Below are 16,707 nucleotides of genomic sequence, written 5' to 3' on the forward strand. Positions count from 1 at the left end.
ACCAGATCACCTAAGATTGTATTCGGGCAGCTAAAACCCAACACATGTTCCCAAGTGTGACTTTAGTGGCGTTACTTAATTTCTGAAGAGGATTTTGTCAGAGGAACTCAGGCAGAGGATTTTTGCAGTCAAGCCCACCTCCACCAACTCTTGCAGCATAAAAAAATATAGGCAAGACGTAAGCAGTTGGTGTCATAGAGCTCTTCTACGCTTCATACTCAAGTATTTTAAGATCTTCAAGTAGCTCTTTTGCAAGCGCTTGCAGTTCTGCATTGCGGCTCTTTGACAGTGCAATGATACGCTGAAATGGCAAAGTATCTCGCATCTCCGAGGCCGACTTGGCTAACACTTCTGGCTCCAGAATCACGGACTGGAGGAGCCGCAGAGCATGAAGACAAACTTCTGTATCTGGGTCTAGAAGTGGGGGAGGAAAAAAAAACCCCAGTGCTTATGAGAAGCAAGTCCAAAAAAGCAGCATTAAAGCTCTACAGTGCCATTCCTCACGACCCACCAGGCAGACTGGGACTAACTGAAGTTTTGTAATTCGGAGCTGCCAGTTGGTGCTGGCTGGCTGACTGACTCCAAAAGGAACCTGAAAACGACACCTTCGCCCTCCTCGGCAGCTTGTGCTCAGCAGTGTTTGGGAGGGACAGATAACCAGGAACCTTTCTCCTGGTTTTCAGATGTTGAAAATGCAATACATCAGGGAATCTATCAACTTGAATTTATCTGGTCAGTAGCCAAAACGTACCATTGGGTGCAATCTGATTTAAGAGCAGAGCAAGCTATGTCCCATGACTATTCAGACTTAAAAAACAAACAGAGCAACTAATCAAACCTGCAGAAAATCACTAGGCTTTTCTTTAATTTCCTTTTACACAAGCCTTCAGATTTCTTCAAAGCTCAATAAAATATTAATCTTTATAAAACTTTCTGGTAACCATGTATCAACCTTCCAAGTGTTTAATTCAGTCTACATGAAATTGAAACGGGCACTGAAGCTAAACCCTGCTGCTTCGGAGTGCGTCAGAGAAATGCAGCAAAGACCTTTGACTGACTTAAGCAAGGAAGACATAGAACTACTCTACTGTTAAGAGTGCAGAATGCATTTTTAATTACTGAAACATTAGGAACATTATATTTTAATTGTTCACAACAGTCCATTTGCATTTAATTGGTTATAGCTTTATCAAAAGCATTTGGTAGAAAGCTCCATTTTCACACTTCTCTATTCTGCATATTCCAAATGAAAATGTGTAATATATTTTTATGGCTGAAGTAGTTATTTGTTCCACGTGCCATGCATTTTTTACGTGTTTGTCATTAGCATACCTCATTTTCAACAAGCTTATGATAAAGTGTTGTGCAGAAATGTTGAGAAAAATTAATTCAGATCACCTCACACATGGAATCACCACAGAGACCAAAATCTCACTGAAGGAGCATAAATGCAGCACAGCAATAAACCACATTGTACTGAATTTGAAGGAGGCATTTGGTGGGCTGAGGCAAGTTCTTTCCTTTCCTGACTTATTTAATACTTAACACTGGCGACCTGAAAAAGGACTAAGTAGAATTATTCATTAAAGCGTAAGAGGAAATATTGAAAACACCCAAGGGAGAAAATGGAATGTGATGGACAGTGAAGAAGACTATGGCTTTAAGCATGAAACTGGCTGATGAGATGGTAATTTAAATAATTCCCACTAGCACATGGCTGAAGTATGGTACTAAAGACTGTGACACCTGATCTACACCCACAAGCCAGGCACACTCTCATCCTCCATTTTCCATCTTAAATGAAGATTCTTTTCTACCTTATCTTCTTCCCTATTTAAAATGTAAACCTCTTAAGAAAGGAATTCTGCTTTATCCTGGGAAACTAGCAAAGGGGGCTATAATCCGAGGACGTAGCAAGTGTCCAAAACCATCCAATGACATGCATTTTCTGATTTTCTCTGCAACGAGAATCTTAGCTATTGGGCATACTGGACATCTTTAGACATTCAAGCCAGCATTAAAAAAACCCCAATGATTAGTGCCACACACCCCAGAGAAGTGTCCACACCCATCGCACAGCCACTCCTATTGCTGCCACCTGGGCTGAAGGCTCTAAGGAGTCTCTTCCCACCATCATCATCTCCAGCAGTACTGCAGGTGCAGTTTTCTGAGTGACGAGCAGTTATGACTCCTGGAGAAACACTGCAACTTGGCCTCACAGATAGCAAGTCTTTATGTCCAATTACTTCAGTGAGTACTTTTGAAAAATACTTGGGTGCAAGCTTTGGTTTTCAGATCTATTCTGACCTAATCAAAATATTACTAAAAGCCTTCATTTTGTCCTCTCATTTCCTCCTTTTGTGTATTCATGCCTACCAGAGGGATTTTTCTAATTCCTTTCTTTTTTTTCCAGATATAATGTTCAAACTCTGCACATATCACCTGTACCCTTTCTCTGTATTTAGTATTATTCTACATTTATTCACTGGAAATAGCAGCAACAAACCATAGCCCAAATAGGTAAGAAAAAAGAAGCTTTTTGGAAGTGAAATGTATGTAGCTCATTACAATCTTCCTCTGCGTGACATGATTCCTCCATGAAATAAAGCCATTAATACTTTTAATGGCTTACATCTCACTGCTGGGAAGCCTCATATATGTAAGATGCTTTAAATCCCTGGATGAAAAGTGCTTTATTATTAACACTGTTACAGGCATCTATATTACCATTATCTTCAAGCGTTGAAAGGCTGTAGAACGTAAAGAATTGATCAGGGAAGAAGGGTTAGCGGGGGAGCTAACAAAATTAGGATCTGCAGGAGATCAGGAAATGATTTTCAGCTTGACGAGCAAGAGCATTTTCCAGTAAGGGCAAAGAGATTCTAGGAAGAAGAATCTCCAGCAGCAACCAGGGAAGCTCAGCGGCTTGAGTCACTCAAATGAGGAACAGATTAGGCACTTGGACATACAGAAAAGGAAGGAAATGATCCTGCACCAGAGGATGACTTAATATGCATTTAATCTCTGATTGTCATTGTTTTGCATGTACTCCGAGATGCTTTGACTTAAATAAATACATATGCCTCAAAATATACTCCCTTAGGATTTCATGTGGTTTTGAGAATATTAGTTATAATCATGTTTTCTAACAGGATTTAAAATAAAAACACCCCAGAAGTCTTATCTCTCCAATATCATTAGGGATTTTTTCTTAAAACCCCATCTAAAGAATACTCAGAAGAAATGTAAGGAATCTTCATTATTCAGCATTATATTTATTTCAATACCTTCCAGATTTAGTCATTTCTACACTAGCTGAGTAACATTTTGTTTCTACAAGATCAAAAAAATCCTTTAGCTGTAATCAAATCACTGCATCATATCCTCCCAACAACCAGCACACGCATCTCTTGAACTAAAATTTCAAAACTACAATCACTGTTTCTGGGGACTAGGAGAAGAAATCAAGCTGCTTGCCTCAGTTGGGGATGACAAGCATAGCGTAAGCCTACCACCATCGTAGAATGCTGATGCAATTTTAACGTGTTGAAACTGCTGGAGCCTGCTGACGTTCTGCTAGCTGCCAGCACCACCGTTTGATGTCACTGGCTTCCAGTCAGTGACAAAAGCAACTGATAACACTGGCAGATTTTAGTCACATCTGCAATTAGCACCATGCTCTCGGATGAACGGTTCCTTACAGCAGAGTTTAAGTAATTGCGTTACATCAATGCTAAATGGTTTATCTGCAATTGGCTCCGAGTTGTGTGAAATCAATTTGCACATGCCCATACCACTCCCTGGCCACCTGAGTGCAAGAGTCATTGCCAGCAAGCTGTTTACAGCTATGTCTGTGTACAAGAACAGTATTTCAAAAGCTTCCCACTGCTGTCATAAATGTCATTCAATTCAATTACTGCCAGATTCCAGCACAAAGGGGAGACCTGCCACTCCCATTCCCCTTTTATGAACTTGTCAGACTACCTATGTTCACAGCACGTCTAACAGAGAGAGCTGGGGCCACAACTTGCCCCATGTAAGATCTCTTTGCATTGCCAGTGCTAGTGGAGCTGAGCAAGTATCTGCAGCAGACAGTTTTCCAGACATTTTCATAATGTTGATAGGCCTGAGGAGACAAAAACTGTTGCAATAAAGACACCATGTGGAGAGGGAGCAGAGAGAACGCAGTGGCAGGAAAAGGACTGAGCTTCACTACTGCAGTTCCTACAGATGCAAATGCACTTCCTCTCTGCAACATATTTGCCCCCACTCCTGTATAACAGCTGGGTTGGCTTCAGTCTCCTCCCTGGCCAGGTACCTGCTCTCACAGTCAGAGTTTAGCTAACCAGAATTCCTCGCTCTCCTACAGACATATGCTTGTCATGCTTTTACCAGAGAAATCCTGGAGAGAGTCTCCCAGGGTCCAGATCGAAGAAACAATTTGGTTGCTATTTGCCTGACCGCTGAGGGGCTGTGAGCGAAAAGAAGCTTGCACAGACATCGCTTTGCAGGTGACAGTTTTGCAAGGGAGCTGTCACGTTAAGTTGTCCAGCTCCCATCAATCCTAGCTTGGGCTTCTGAGGATTCCCACAGTAGCTACTGAATTAGAGTAACAATGTAAGAAAAAACCAACAGTTTACAGTGACAGGCACGTTTACCAGAGTTAAGGTTTCTTACATGCATTCACAAAAGGAGAAACACTGTGCTCCTCAGGAGAGCATCAGCTTGCATGAGTTTGCAGAGTGAGCACCTAGTCAAGAAACTCCTGTTCAGATGGCCAGGACAGCCACACCACACCCAGGAGGAGTCCCATCCGGGCAAGTATCATTTGCAGCAGCTGCCTAGAGAAGAGCATGGAAAAGGGCAAGGGTTCAGTAAAACTATCCCTGGCCACTCTTCAGCCTCTCAGCTAACTACAGTTCAGGGACTTTCTGCGTCAGAGCTGACATCTTTGCACTTATGAAAATGAATGTGGCAAGAAGGGCAAGAAGGGCACAATTCTCTTTGCAAGACTAGCTTCATAATCTGAAGAATATGAAAATGTTCTGAACTTCAAAGTCTGCTAACCGAGGTTTTGATTTATGAGCCAAAATGTCTTTTAATGCAGACACCAGTTTATAAATAAGGGGACTTTGTTTGTCCAGATGTCTTTTAAATAACATGCTACCATGCAAATAACCTGGATTTTCAAAAACTCTCACAGCCATACCTAATACAAACAGAAGAACAAGGCATTGAAAACCTGCTGGGTTAGTCATGAAAAGCAAATATTGAAGGCTGCAAGCAGCATTAGCAAAATGAGAACGCGCTTCATACAGGCATTTATATAGAGACCGTCATTTGCAAAGAATTTGGATAAACAAGGTTAGATTTCCGTGTGGAACTGTGGTGGAGGAAACTGAAGGGCAAGATCTAAAATTAGTCACACTTCTCTCGTTGTCTTTTGTTTAATGAAGTACCTGGAGCAATTTCTCAGCTACAGATGAGAAATGTCACTGCCAGTCTCTCTGAATTCTACACTTTCTCATGTATCCAGGGAAAGAAATTATTTAACTACATTCAGAGAAAAGGCAAGTGAGGAAAATCACAATAAAGATACAAGATAATAAAAATAATAATTAAAAAAAGCAGAGAAGAGCCTTGGCACATTTTGTCCTGCACCCATTTGTTGGTAGATGTTCTGTATCATCAAAAATGAAAAATGTAAACCCAGTCTATATTATTAATACATTAGTCGACTGTGTCTTCCTATTCTTCAAAAGATCCTTGGCAGACAAAAGTCCCAGTTTACCTTTTTGTGAATTACAGAATTAAAGTCTTATTGCATCTATAGATGTAAAGCACCAGTAAAAACACTGTCAAATTTCAAGTGGATACCTTCCCCAAAGAATCTAACTTCTTTTTCTGTTGCTGAGGACAAGTTTTCTTTAAATGTGGAAGTTACAAACCCCTTAGCCAAGTCAACAACAAAGGGGCAGCAGCTGATGGAGAAAACTAAAGCTGCCGTTTTGCTCTTACGATGGGAACAGCTGCTCTGCAAACAAATGGTGCTCCTCAAGAAGAGAACTCTACTGATCCCACAAGCTGCTCCACAGTCAGAAATCTGAGTCATCATTCATATGTTTTAGGTTTGGCACCCAGCTGGCAAGGTGCCAGGAGGCACAGCTGATACCTACACAAGACTACAACAGCTACGTAAGCTACCAGAGCATTTTCTTCATCGACCAGCGTTGCTTATTGAAGGGTGCCCATCTTTTAGACAGTATTTTAAGAGGTGGAAAGAAAAAAAACCAGCCCACCTCATAAAGTGTTAAAACTACAAAGATCTGCATTACCTTCAAGAAGCATGTCAAACGTTTGTTTGTCTCCCAGTATCAGTATAGTCTCCAGCAGAAAGACCTATTAAGGATTCTTAGTAGTGAGTGCGAAGTCATACTGGCTCGTCTACATTTTCTAAAGACAGCAGGACAGACGAATGCAGTTTGCTGTTAACATTCTTACTCCACTAGAAATCTTTATGATACTTTTTTCCTCCTCTTCTGTCTCATCAAAAAGCCTATTAGACAACCTGAATCAAATCCCTCTTTGCTTCAGATACAACAAACAGGAATAAAGAAAATTAAGTTCATCATTTGCTCTCCTCACTTGATGGGAAGAACATTCTTCATGGCACAAGTCGACTGGGAAGAGGCTCAGGATTAAGAGAAGGAATTTGAGGCATTTATCAGCTGCGTACAAGCCAGGGGTAGAAAAATGGCCTTGATGTATAGGCTGAGGTTACAGACACTACAGACCAATGATGGAAAAGCAAACAAGATGATTCTCTAAAATACTAAAAAAGAAAAGAAAAATAAAAGTCAGAGGATGATTTCTGGGGCTCCTCTTAGTGGAAATGACAATAAAAGCTTACAGAACTGCAGAAAGCTGAATCATTTACTAAACACTCTTTGAAAAACCTTCCTAGAGGAAGGCAACGTATACAGGATAGCCTGTAAGCAGAGTGCAGCACACTCTTGCCTGAAAAAAAACAGTAAGACCTTATGCTGTAGCAGCTCCAGGTGTTTCTAAGCTGCATCGTGGCTAGTAGGAGCTGCAGATTCTGGCCACAGAAACAGGAGAGGAGCAGAAGTGGGAGCAAGTTATCAAGTTTTGCAAGTTGAAGCATGCAGAAAGAGATGAAATGTAGAGAAAATGACAGCAATCTTGTACAAAAAGATGGGAACAAGATCGGGTCTTGGATCTGACCTCTCATCTGATATGCAAACTAGTCAGCCATCCCCCTTGACAGTAAGTAAATTTCCTCCGAAGTCAGAAATCTGAACCTGAAGATGGGGTTTATCTGAGAATCTTCCTCCTTTGGAAGGAACTTTATTAGCAAAAAGTGAAGGAATTACCCATGCCCATCTCTCCTTCTACAACCCAGCCATATACAATTGACATTTCCAAAAGGCAGAGTAGCCTTTCCATTTCTTATTTCCATTAGCAGCTGCAAATTAATAACTGTGCCACATTTCATCCTCTTATGTGACCCAGGAGACTTCTTCAAACAACAGACTGAATCAAATTATTAGCTTCTTTGCTTTATCACAGCATTTAGACACTGAGACAGGATTTCTAAGCCTGTTCAGGGTTTTTCTGGTGTTTTCATCTGTTTTGTGGTTGTAGGGTTTTTTTGCTTGAACAACTGCTTATATATATGCTAGCCAAACAAAAAGTAAAAGGAAAATCTAGACTCACATATGTTAAATTTCTAAGTGCAGCAGAACAAAGTACCATGTATTCAAAGTTCTCTGAGAATATAATTTTTCTCAAACTGTATAAAAAAAAACTAATAAAATGGGTGTTTTCCAACAGTTTTACACGTATTACTTAATTTTCTGGGACTTCTGGAAGAGCGAGCCTATGGCATTGCAGAGCAGTAAATTATATGGCGAAAAGTATGAGTACCTACATTTTCTGTAAAACAGTTGAAGGAACTGTAAACAATACAAATGGCTTCCAATTTACCAGCCCAAATCAAAGCTTTTCCAGAACTTTAGTGTGAAATCACTTCCTCAAAAAAGCAGATGGAACCTCTCTCACTTCAGCTGCTGTTAGCATTTACCAGTTGCATTACAACAGGGTTTTGCACAGCAGCAGAGAGAGCCGAGGTGACTGACCTCCCCAGGTCCTGTGAACCGCACGCCAAAACATCTTCTCATGGACAAGCCACAAAAACTTGACAAAGCCCAAGACAGCAACTCTAGGAGCAGTTCCCAGGCAGGACAGTGTCACAGCTCTGTCCTTACTGTTGTCCTCATCGTCCCTTACAAGCTGTGCACATAGCTACCAGCCAAGTCCAGCACACCCTGGCAACGTCAGTCTCTGCTGGCTCCTACGCAGGGATCTGAAGCCTCCGAAAGAGCAGAGCCTTGATGTCACTCTTGTACCTGACAGGGGCAACAGATGTCCCTTGATGTCCTTGAAGCCCTGCACTGGCCAAAGGCAAAGCTGGGAATAGCACTCAAGCCCTGCAAGCCCAAATCCTATTAGGGCACAAGGCTCAGCTGTAGCGTCACTTTTGTCAGGGGTGAGCATAATTACAGAGGTTGGCTTCCCTCCCCGAAATGTGTTGGAGCACAGTGACCCTTTCTTTTGTTAAATGGTAACGATCGAATATATAGTTGCCCCTTAGAGTTTAATTTAAAGTTGGCATGTGAAATTACAGGTGGCTGGTTTTTAATCTGCTTAATCAAATTTCTCCATCTCCTATTTTTAATTCTGCCATCCATAAATTTTATATTAATGGAACCACAGAATGTCAGGGGGTTGAAGGAACCTCAAAAGATCATCTAGTCCAGCCCCGCTGCCAGTGCAGGATCACCTACAGTAGGTCACAAATGTTACATAAAGTGCCAATAAATACTGTTGAAAATGCGTATCTTCTTCCTCTAGCTATTTGCCCTGTTTGTCTACCTTTAATCTGACAAAAGCTATGCGTAATCAGGTTAAATACATAAAAATGTTTTGCTGTTTGCAATGCCTACTGCCAATCCCCAAGGTCATAATTTACAAGGTTCTTAGAGCAACTTACCATTTAACAGCCACCAAAGCAAAGGAATAAAACCTGGACTTTCACTGATGTACTTCAAGCCTTTCAAGTTGATACTCACGTTGTAAAGTGACATTAGCATTAGCCTAGAATCGAAAGATAAAACACATATGAAGACCTTTTATTTCTTTGCACGTTTTGGCATAGGTTACTATTTATGCTAAGCATGTACTGATGAAGAAGCCTATTCTAATAACTTATGTTTCGATAAAAGACAGGTCTCAAATTATATATAAGTGACACTGTGCAAAACCTTGTCTCTACCATTAAATCACATTTTTCAAACATGTGGACAAACATCCCATGTGAGAGCAAGAAAGTCTCATCAAACTCCATGAGATTCATTACATGAAATGTGCAAAACAAGGGCTTAGCTTTATGTGTCTGCACAAGCTATACAACAGAGCTTTCATAGTGACAATCCCCACTGGGCAGACGATCCTCTCAGATAAGCTGTTTGCCCTGGGAGTCTGAAGGAGGGAGAAGAAAGGCATTAGGAGTCCTGGCTCAGCTTAGCATACTCTCTCCTGAGCTGGACTCATCCCTTCTGCTACAGGTGCAAGGCAGAGAAGGGGCCTGGCTCTCCAACCCCTCTGGTTATTGAGGGAGAACCTGCTGTGAAAAAAACCAACTGCTTGTCTCTTAAAATGTCACCACAGGCATTGCTGTTTACTCTGCCTTAGGAATCTGGACTGATTATGTTCAATGTACAAGTGGATGTGGGTTTTTTTTTAAGTCAATAGCACTGGAATTCAATTTAGCTGTAAACTGTGCTCTTGTCTTAGCATAGATCAACAGCAGAGTAACACAGACCAATCGGTACTTTCACCTACACTTCTTCAAAATTGTTTCCAAATAACATTTAGGTCCACTCAATGCCTTTTTTTGTGTGTGTTTTTTTTTCTGCTCAGAAGGTGATGTCTTTCGATCTCTTCTTATGGTCACTGATGTTGAAGGAGGGCAGAAACCATATCCTGTCTTCCAGGTAACAGAGGTCTATGGCCTGACACCTAGAATATATTTCCTTGATTTAGCATTGAGAAAAGCCTAAGATGACATCTCTGAGAAACCAAAACCAAGACTGACTCTTGCATGTCCATGTGTAAACCACAAAATAAAAATACACATAGTAAGTATACATTAATTTCAGCCACATTTTCAAAAGCTTCCAAAACCAGGACTTCCTAATTTATTAGCCTCCTAAAATAGTAAGTTCATTAGTCATTTTGGGGCTGCATACATAACAGGTTATAAATTAAACCAAAGCCTCAAACTCTTCTGGAGAGAGAAAACAAGGTGGGCTGGAGAAGGCTCTGTATTTTGAAAGGACTGCTGTAGTCTGACAATCCCACCTGCTTCTCCCACAGCAGCTCATGTTGAAGTTACTGCAGACGTGAAAAGCTCCAGTTATGACCAGTAACACGCAAAATTTGATACCTATCAGGGAAAGTGAGTTTGACTACGGGTACCCACTCAGCCTTCACAATGACAGAGCTGAGGGCACATCAGCGGGCAGAGGAAGCTGCAAGCAGAAATGGCAGCTCTACCTCTTCATGCAGATGGAGTGCCTGAGTCAGATTTACTTTTAGCTGCTTTCAACTGCCAGCCAAGTATGGTAACTTGGAGCTCAGAATAAGTCTCCTTTTCCAAAGCCGTCCCAAGCACTTGCTAATACTCGATGCAGAGCATTTTGTTATGATATGTTTTGTTATGATATGCTATGATGGATAGTATTACTTTTTATTTCATTTTTAATATGATAACATGTAAGTCAATCTTCTGGGTGATGAAAAGGGAAGACGAACAAGCAGCGCTCCTATAACATTTATGGAACGTGTCATCATACCCACTAACAGCCAGGTGCTGGTTTGCAGACAATATAAGTACTGCAGAAAAGGACTTGGGGGTTACTAGTGGACAAAAAACTGGACATGAGCCAACAACACACGCTTACAGCCCAGAAAGCCAGTCACATCCTGGGCTGCATCAAAAGAAGTGTGGTCAGCAGGTCGAGAGAGGGGATTCTGCCCCTCTGCTCTGGTGAGACCTCATCTGTAATGCTGTGTCCAAAGAGTTGCGGTTGTTTGGCATGGAGAAGAGAAAGCTCCAGGAAGATCTTATAGCAGCCTTCCAGTGCCTGAAGGGGCCTACAGGAAAGATGGGGAGGGACTGTTCCCACGGGCATGCAGCGACAGAACGAGGTGCAATGATTTTAAACTAGAGCAGGGTGGATTTAGATTAGCTATCAGGAAGAAATTCTTTACAATGAGATGGTGGAGCACTGGAACAGGTTGCCCAGAAAGTGCTGGGAGACTCTATCCCTGGAAGTATTCAAGGTCAGACTTGATGGGGCTCTGTCCTTGCTCACTGCAGGGGGGTTGGACTAGATAACCTGTACAGGTCCCTTCCAGCCCAACGTGTTCTATGATTCTATGAAATAGGAATCGGCTGGAACATTCTCCATTCTGGGGCCAGCTTGGCTGCTGCTGTCTCTCATGAGTGTGATAAACCTGCGCTTCACTGCACTGTCACCGTTTCTAGATGAAAGGGAAATAACGTTACTCAGAATGGACTTTACACCTCGCATCCTATTCTCAGACGAGTTCTTATGGCTTAAGCTATTATGCCACCAACAGACTTCTGGACACTCTCTGTGCATGCCTTCAGAATGCAGGGAAGACGGTAACCCACTGCAGGTATAACCCACACTATGTGCTGCACTGCTGTGAATTGGATCACCTAGGCTCTTAAGCAGTAGGAAGAGGAAAGAGCACACGATTACATCTACTGCATCAGCAGCCACTGACAAGCAGTGAGGGGTGCTGTGGAACTGAAATCACAGCTTGTAGAGCCCATACGCTTCTTTTCACACAGCCTCTGCAGCTCTTACTTGGCTTCCAGAGCCCAAGCCTCAACCAAGGAGCACAGCCATAATTACCTACAATCAGCCAGAACAAAAATGATCAATAAAGCAGTATTTTATAACGGAAAGTGTTAACATTTCTTGACAACATCTTTCATCCTTAATCTGTTTGACATTTGCAGTTAGAAATAAAGTGACATAAAGAGATACTGCTGTGTTTGTATTTTTATTTCACTTGTTTGCTTTCTGCAGACAAAAGTGACTAGTAGTGGTGATCCAGGGAAGTGCTCTAGTTTTGGAGTGCAAAAGAAGACGTAACTCACTCCATGAGCCAATGCCGCATATTATTACTAATTAAACACACTCACCTAAGCACAACACAGAAGCACTTCCAGGCCCTTTACACCACCTTCATCTCTAGCACTTGCACATTCTATTAAGTTTTTTTGGTGATAATTATTGCAAAAGCGTTTACTGAAGCAAACCCGACACACATCATTACCGGATAAACAATACTTCCTGGTTTATTTTGCTTTTAATGTGGGGGACTTTTTAATTATGTACTTCATAGTCTCCCTATTCAGGCACACCAAATTTAATTAACATCTTGTACTACTATATCTGTTAATGTTTTCTTTAAAATTGAGAAATAAAAGCACAGCTAAAGCATGTTCTCATGTGCTAAATACATGGGATCAGTACATAAAATGTGCTGCTAGGTACTAAAGTACATATTTTTACTGGATACTTTCAACTGCTACATAAGCAAAGTTGAATATTCATAACAATTTAATTATAGCTATGAACATTTGTTTATTGAGTGCCTAACAATTATAAATGTTGAAGAAACTCTACATAAATGAGAAGAAAACCTAAAGTCTTAGACACCATTGCTACCTCAGCAAGGCAAAGATACCCATGCCATTTCAGTCCCAGCACTCATGCAGATGCCTTGGATGTATTTATTACATACTAATGGACTACAATCGATATTGTAGCAGTGCTGGAATAAATGACAACTTTTCTCTACAATTTTCAAACTTATACACCGGTACAACATAGAATTGGCAGAACTAGAAGAGGAGAGAGAACTCCCCTCTATCAGCTTACTTAGTTTGGTACTTCTGTGTGTAGAATAAGACTCACAGTTTCCCCTGATTTATCACACAGTGAAGAAAAATACTTTTGAAAATGAAAGCTAGAAAAGAACTGTAAAATCTCAAACTGAGCAAAGGACAAACATATATTCGAAAACAATAAAATTTAAAGTTATAGAAAAAAATTGGCTTAAGTTGCCAATGTTCTTCCATGTAATATCATGGTGACGTTTTGAGAAAAAAAACATTGCATTTCCAAAATAGTGTACAGACATTTTCATCCATGAAGGATAGTTTAAAAAATGTATCAGTATGTATGTATTTCAGTGTGTTTGTAAACATTATGTGTTGCCTGATCTAGTCGAGAGGCGTCCCTGCCCATGACAGGGAGGTTGGATTAAATGATCTCTAAGGTCCCTTCCAGCCTAGGCCATTCTATGATTCTATGATTATTTATGATGACTCTAGAATCTGTCTATACATTAATTTGAAATTTCACTACAGTTTCACTACGTTAACTATCATCCCCTTATCTCACAATTGTCTTTCATTTTGTACTGCCTTATGTTCCTTCCAGTAGGGAGAGAAGAGTTCTTCTGACACATCTGCGTATGAAAATGTTGGTTATTTAAGAAGCAGCTAAAAAATCTGACATGCAGAGAACAATTTAAAAACAAACCAACCAACCCTCAAGCCCCTTCTTTGCCAGGATAGGAGAGTACAAAATCCCCAAAAGGGACAGGAAATAGACTTAGTGTTGCAACGGGTTTTAAAAATTGAACAGTGACAGACACGTAGGGAACTCATAGACAAAAACAAACCCAACCACAAATGCAGGGGAAACATTTTGCACTGAAACATCTGAGCAAATTAGGAATCCTTATTCCATGACAAGGCCATGAAGAAATTTCCTTTTTGGCATTTGCTCTAATGTCATAATACAGCAATTCTTTTTCTCAGATAGCAAGTTCAAGAATAAAACGAAAAAATTGCTGGTTCTGTGAAACATTAGAAAACATTATCACTGCCCTCAATTCAAAGTACTGTAACATATGCTCAACATTTCTCACTTATCAAATACCTTGTGCAATCTCTTTTTCAAGTTTTACTCAATTTGTCAGCCTGAGAGGCTGGCCCCTGTCAAACTCCTAGTTATTTCATGGGATTGTTTTATATGTATTTTATCAGTATTGTAGTATGGCAGACAACTTTATACCACCATGTGTAATTCTTCTGCAATGCATGCAGATTTTGAAATGTAATTGAAAAAAACCTCAAACCATCAATTCAAAAGGAAGGCTCTCAAATTACATTGTCCAATTACATTAATACAATTTGAAATGATCAAAAATAATTCATCTGGACCCATAGACACACATTCACTTGAAATATGTGTGTTTGTGTTTGGGAACGATTTCCTCTCCCTCTTCTTCACAAAATAAAGTTGTCTCTTGTTTGTTTGGTTTTTTTGCTGCACAGATTTTCAAACAGTATAGGCCCTCTTCTCGTGTTTTTCTCCATTATATGCATGAAGGTACAAGTTGCCTTTTCTAAGCTGAGATTCTCATCCAAATCTTTGGTTGAGACCTTACAAGAAACACCTTGCTGTTGCAAGAGTTAACTACCCCATGCCAGGTGCTGACTTTCAAAACACCAACATATGGGAAACATAATAAATGACTGACATCAAAGTATCGAACTACTTTCGATAGCACAGGCCGTTTGGCATTCCCCTTGCTACCCAACGAGGAAAGGCAAGAACCTTCAGAGGGCAACTCATTCCCTCTAATGTGAGCTGAGCGGGTGATCATTCAACAGCACCGTCTCCTTCCACCGACTGTGGGAAGGAGCCCAGACAGTTCGCACATACTTGACATCCAGCCTTCTGATAGCAAAGGTTAGGCAAGATAAAACCCATCCAAAGTTAAGACTGAGCCTGATTTCATGCCTATCACGTACAACCTGCCCAAACGCACGCATGGATGCCATCAAGTTACTGTGGCTGACAGGGGTGCTGGCTGTCGGCTGAGCCGTGACAGTTGGCTTAGGTATGAATTCTTAGTGTGTCTGTGTGCGTGTGTGTCCCATTTATTAAAAAACCCACCACAGCAGCTCAAGCCATCTTCCTGAACAAATGAACCCAGTGTACAGGGCAAGTGCCCAGAGCACAGTGGATGAGCAAGTACTCGTTAAGTCATGGCAATTTGCTTGGTCAGGACATATATCCTCAGTTGGTAGCAGTTTTGAGAAAAAGGCAAACATGACAACTTACTTAATCTCTCTCTCAGCTGAGAAGTACAACTTTTCCAGCATCTGAACTCTGTAACACGTCCTTTTCTTTACAACACTGCATCAAAAGGCCCATTTATAGGCATTACCTTTCAAAAAGGTAAGTGCAGGGTGCTTCTGGCTACTAAGTGACATAAACTAATTTCATTTTTACCATACACACAACTCACTTTCTTCACTAAGCAGATGTAGAATTTTACAGTTTTCATATTGGAAGAGAATAACTATGAGCGCACATAATCCACAGCCTGTGTTTTAAAGCTTGACCTCACATCCTCCTTAGCTGACCCTCAACTCACGAGCCCTTTCTGAGGTAGAAAGGTGCATCCCTGCCCATGTCGGTGCTTATGAGACTTCCAAAGATGCAGAAAACCTGGATGAAGCTAGCCTTGTAGCCAAGCCTGGTATATCTGCAAGCAATGCTACAGTGAAAAGAGTTTTCAAAAATTAGGCTTCCTCTCCAAGAAAAGAAATAATGGGACAGTGAGAAAACTACCATCATCACTGTGACCTACACTGCAAGACAACACATTTCATTTGAAAGGAACAAAAAAAGTTGTCATACACTTTAAATTTGGTACAGAGTCCCGGCTTCATGTCTCCCAGAAGGTGCATCATCGTATCCAGTAATTCACGACTTGAACTAACCAAGAACTCACGGCCACATGCCAGCGCAGCAACATCTGTGAGAGAACACAAAACACCATAAAAATTGTGTTTCAAACAAAAGTCTATGCTAATTATCAGAACTACTAAAAAGATACATCAGCTGTGAAGAATGAACTACGGCATCTATATGAACTTGAAACTATATTCATCTAAACAGCAAATACTGAAATAGCAAATTATACCAGTCAAACTCCTTCATAACTCTAGTTTAGTAATTAAAATATTGTTCAGAGTGGCAAGTATCCGAATAGTAACACAGCAAATTACAAACCAAAAGATTAGATTCATCTGCAAATAACGTGGTGCTGAAGCAAAGCTGACTGTTACAGGTCCCACTTGAAAGAAATGACACTTCATATTGTTTTACTATTGCTCAATACAATACACCCAGCCTAACCAAAATTCTTGTGGACATCAACTCAAAAGCTCTTGTCCTACCTCTCTGCAAGCGCCGTATTATTCATGCACAAGCCAAAAGGCAAGAATATTTCTGAAGACCACTGCTCCAAAGCAGCCCTTCCTTTAGTATTTTCCTTTACGCTTGCCTCATAATTTAGGGCATCCTTATGTACAAGAGGTACCTCCCAGCAACCCAAGCTTCTCTGTACTGTGCAACTGGCCAAGTCTTCTCGAAACACGAGACACGGCATGACAGAACTTGATTCCCCGACCTCCCATTCAGGACAAGTTTGGGGATC

The 16,707-nt window shown here is 40.9% G+C and overlaps 1 protein-coding gene across 1 annotated transcript in view; it reads right to left on the minus strand.

Moving 5' to 3' along the window:
- Positions 1–205: 205 nt before the first annotated feature.
- HSF2BP (heat shock transcription factor 2 binding protein) overlaps positions 206–16,707 on the minus strand; it is a gene marked incomplete at its 5' end in the record, with an annotated part of 31,460 nt that continues 14,958 nt past the window's right edge. Inside the window, 3 exons of the mRNA XM_009865404.1 lie at positions 206–414; positions 9,074–9,177; positions 15,906–16,023. Of these exons, the coding sequence (XP_009863706.1) occupies positions 206–414; positions 9,074–9,177; positions 15,906–16,023 (431 nt within the window). The remainder of the gene's footprint in view (positions 415–9,073; positions 9,178–15,905; positions 16,024–16,707) is intronic.

The sequence above is a fragment of the Apaloderma vittatum genome, unplaced genomic scaffold (assembly GCF_000703405.1).
Source record: "Apaloderma vittatum isolate BGI_N311 unplaced genomic scaffold, ASM70340v1 scaffold16762, whole genome shotgun sequence".
Taxonomy (NCBI): domain Eukaryota; kingdom Metazoa; phylum Chordata; class Aves; order Trogoniformes; family Trogonidae; genus Apaloderma; species Apaloderma vittatum.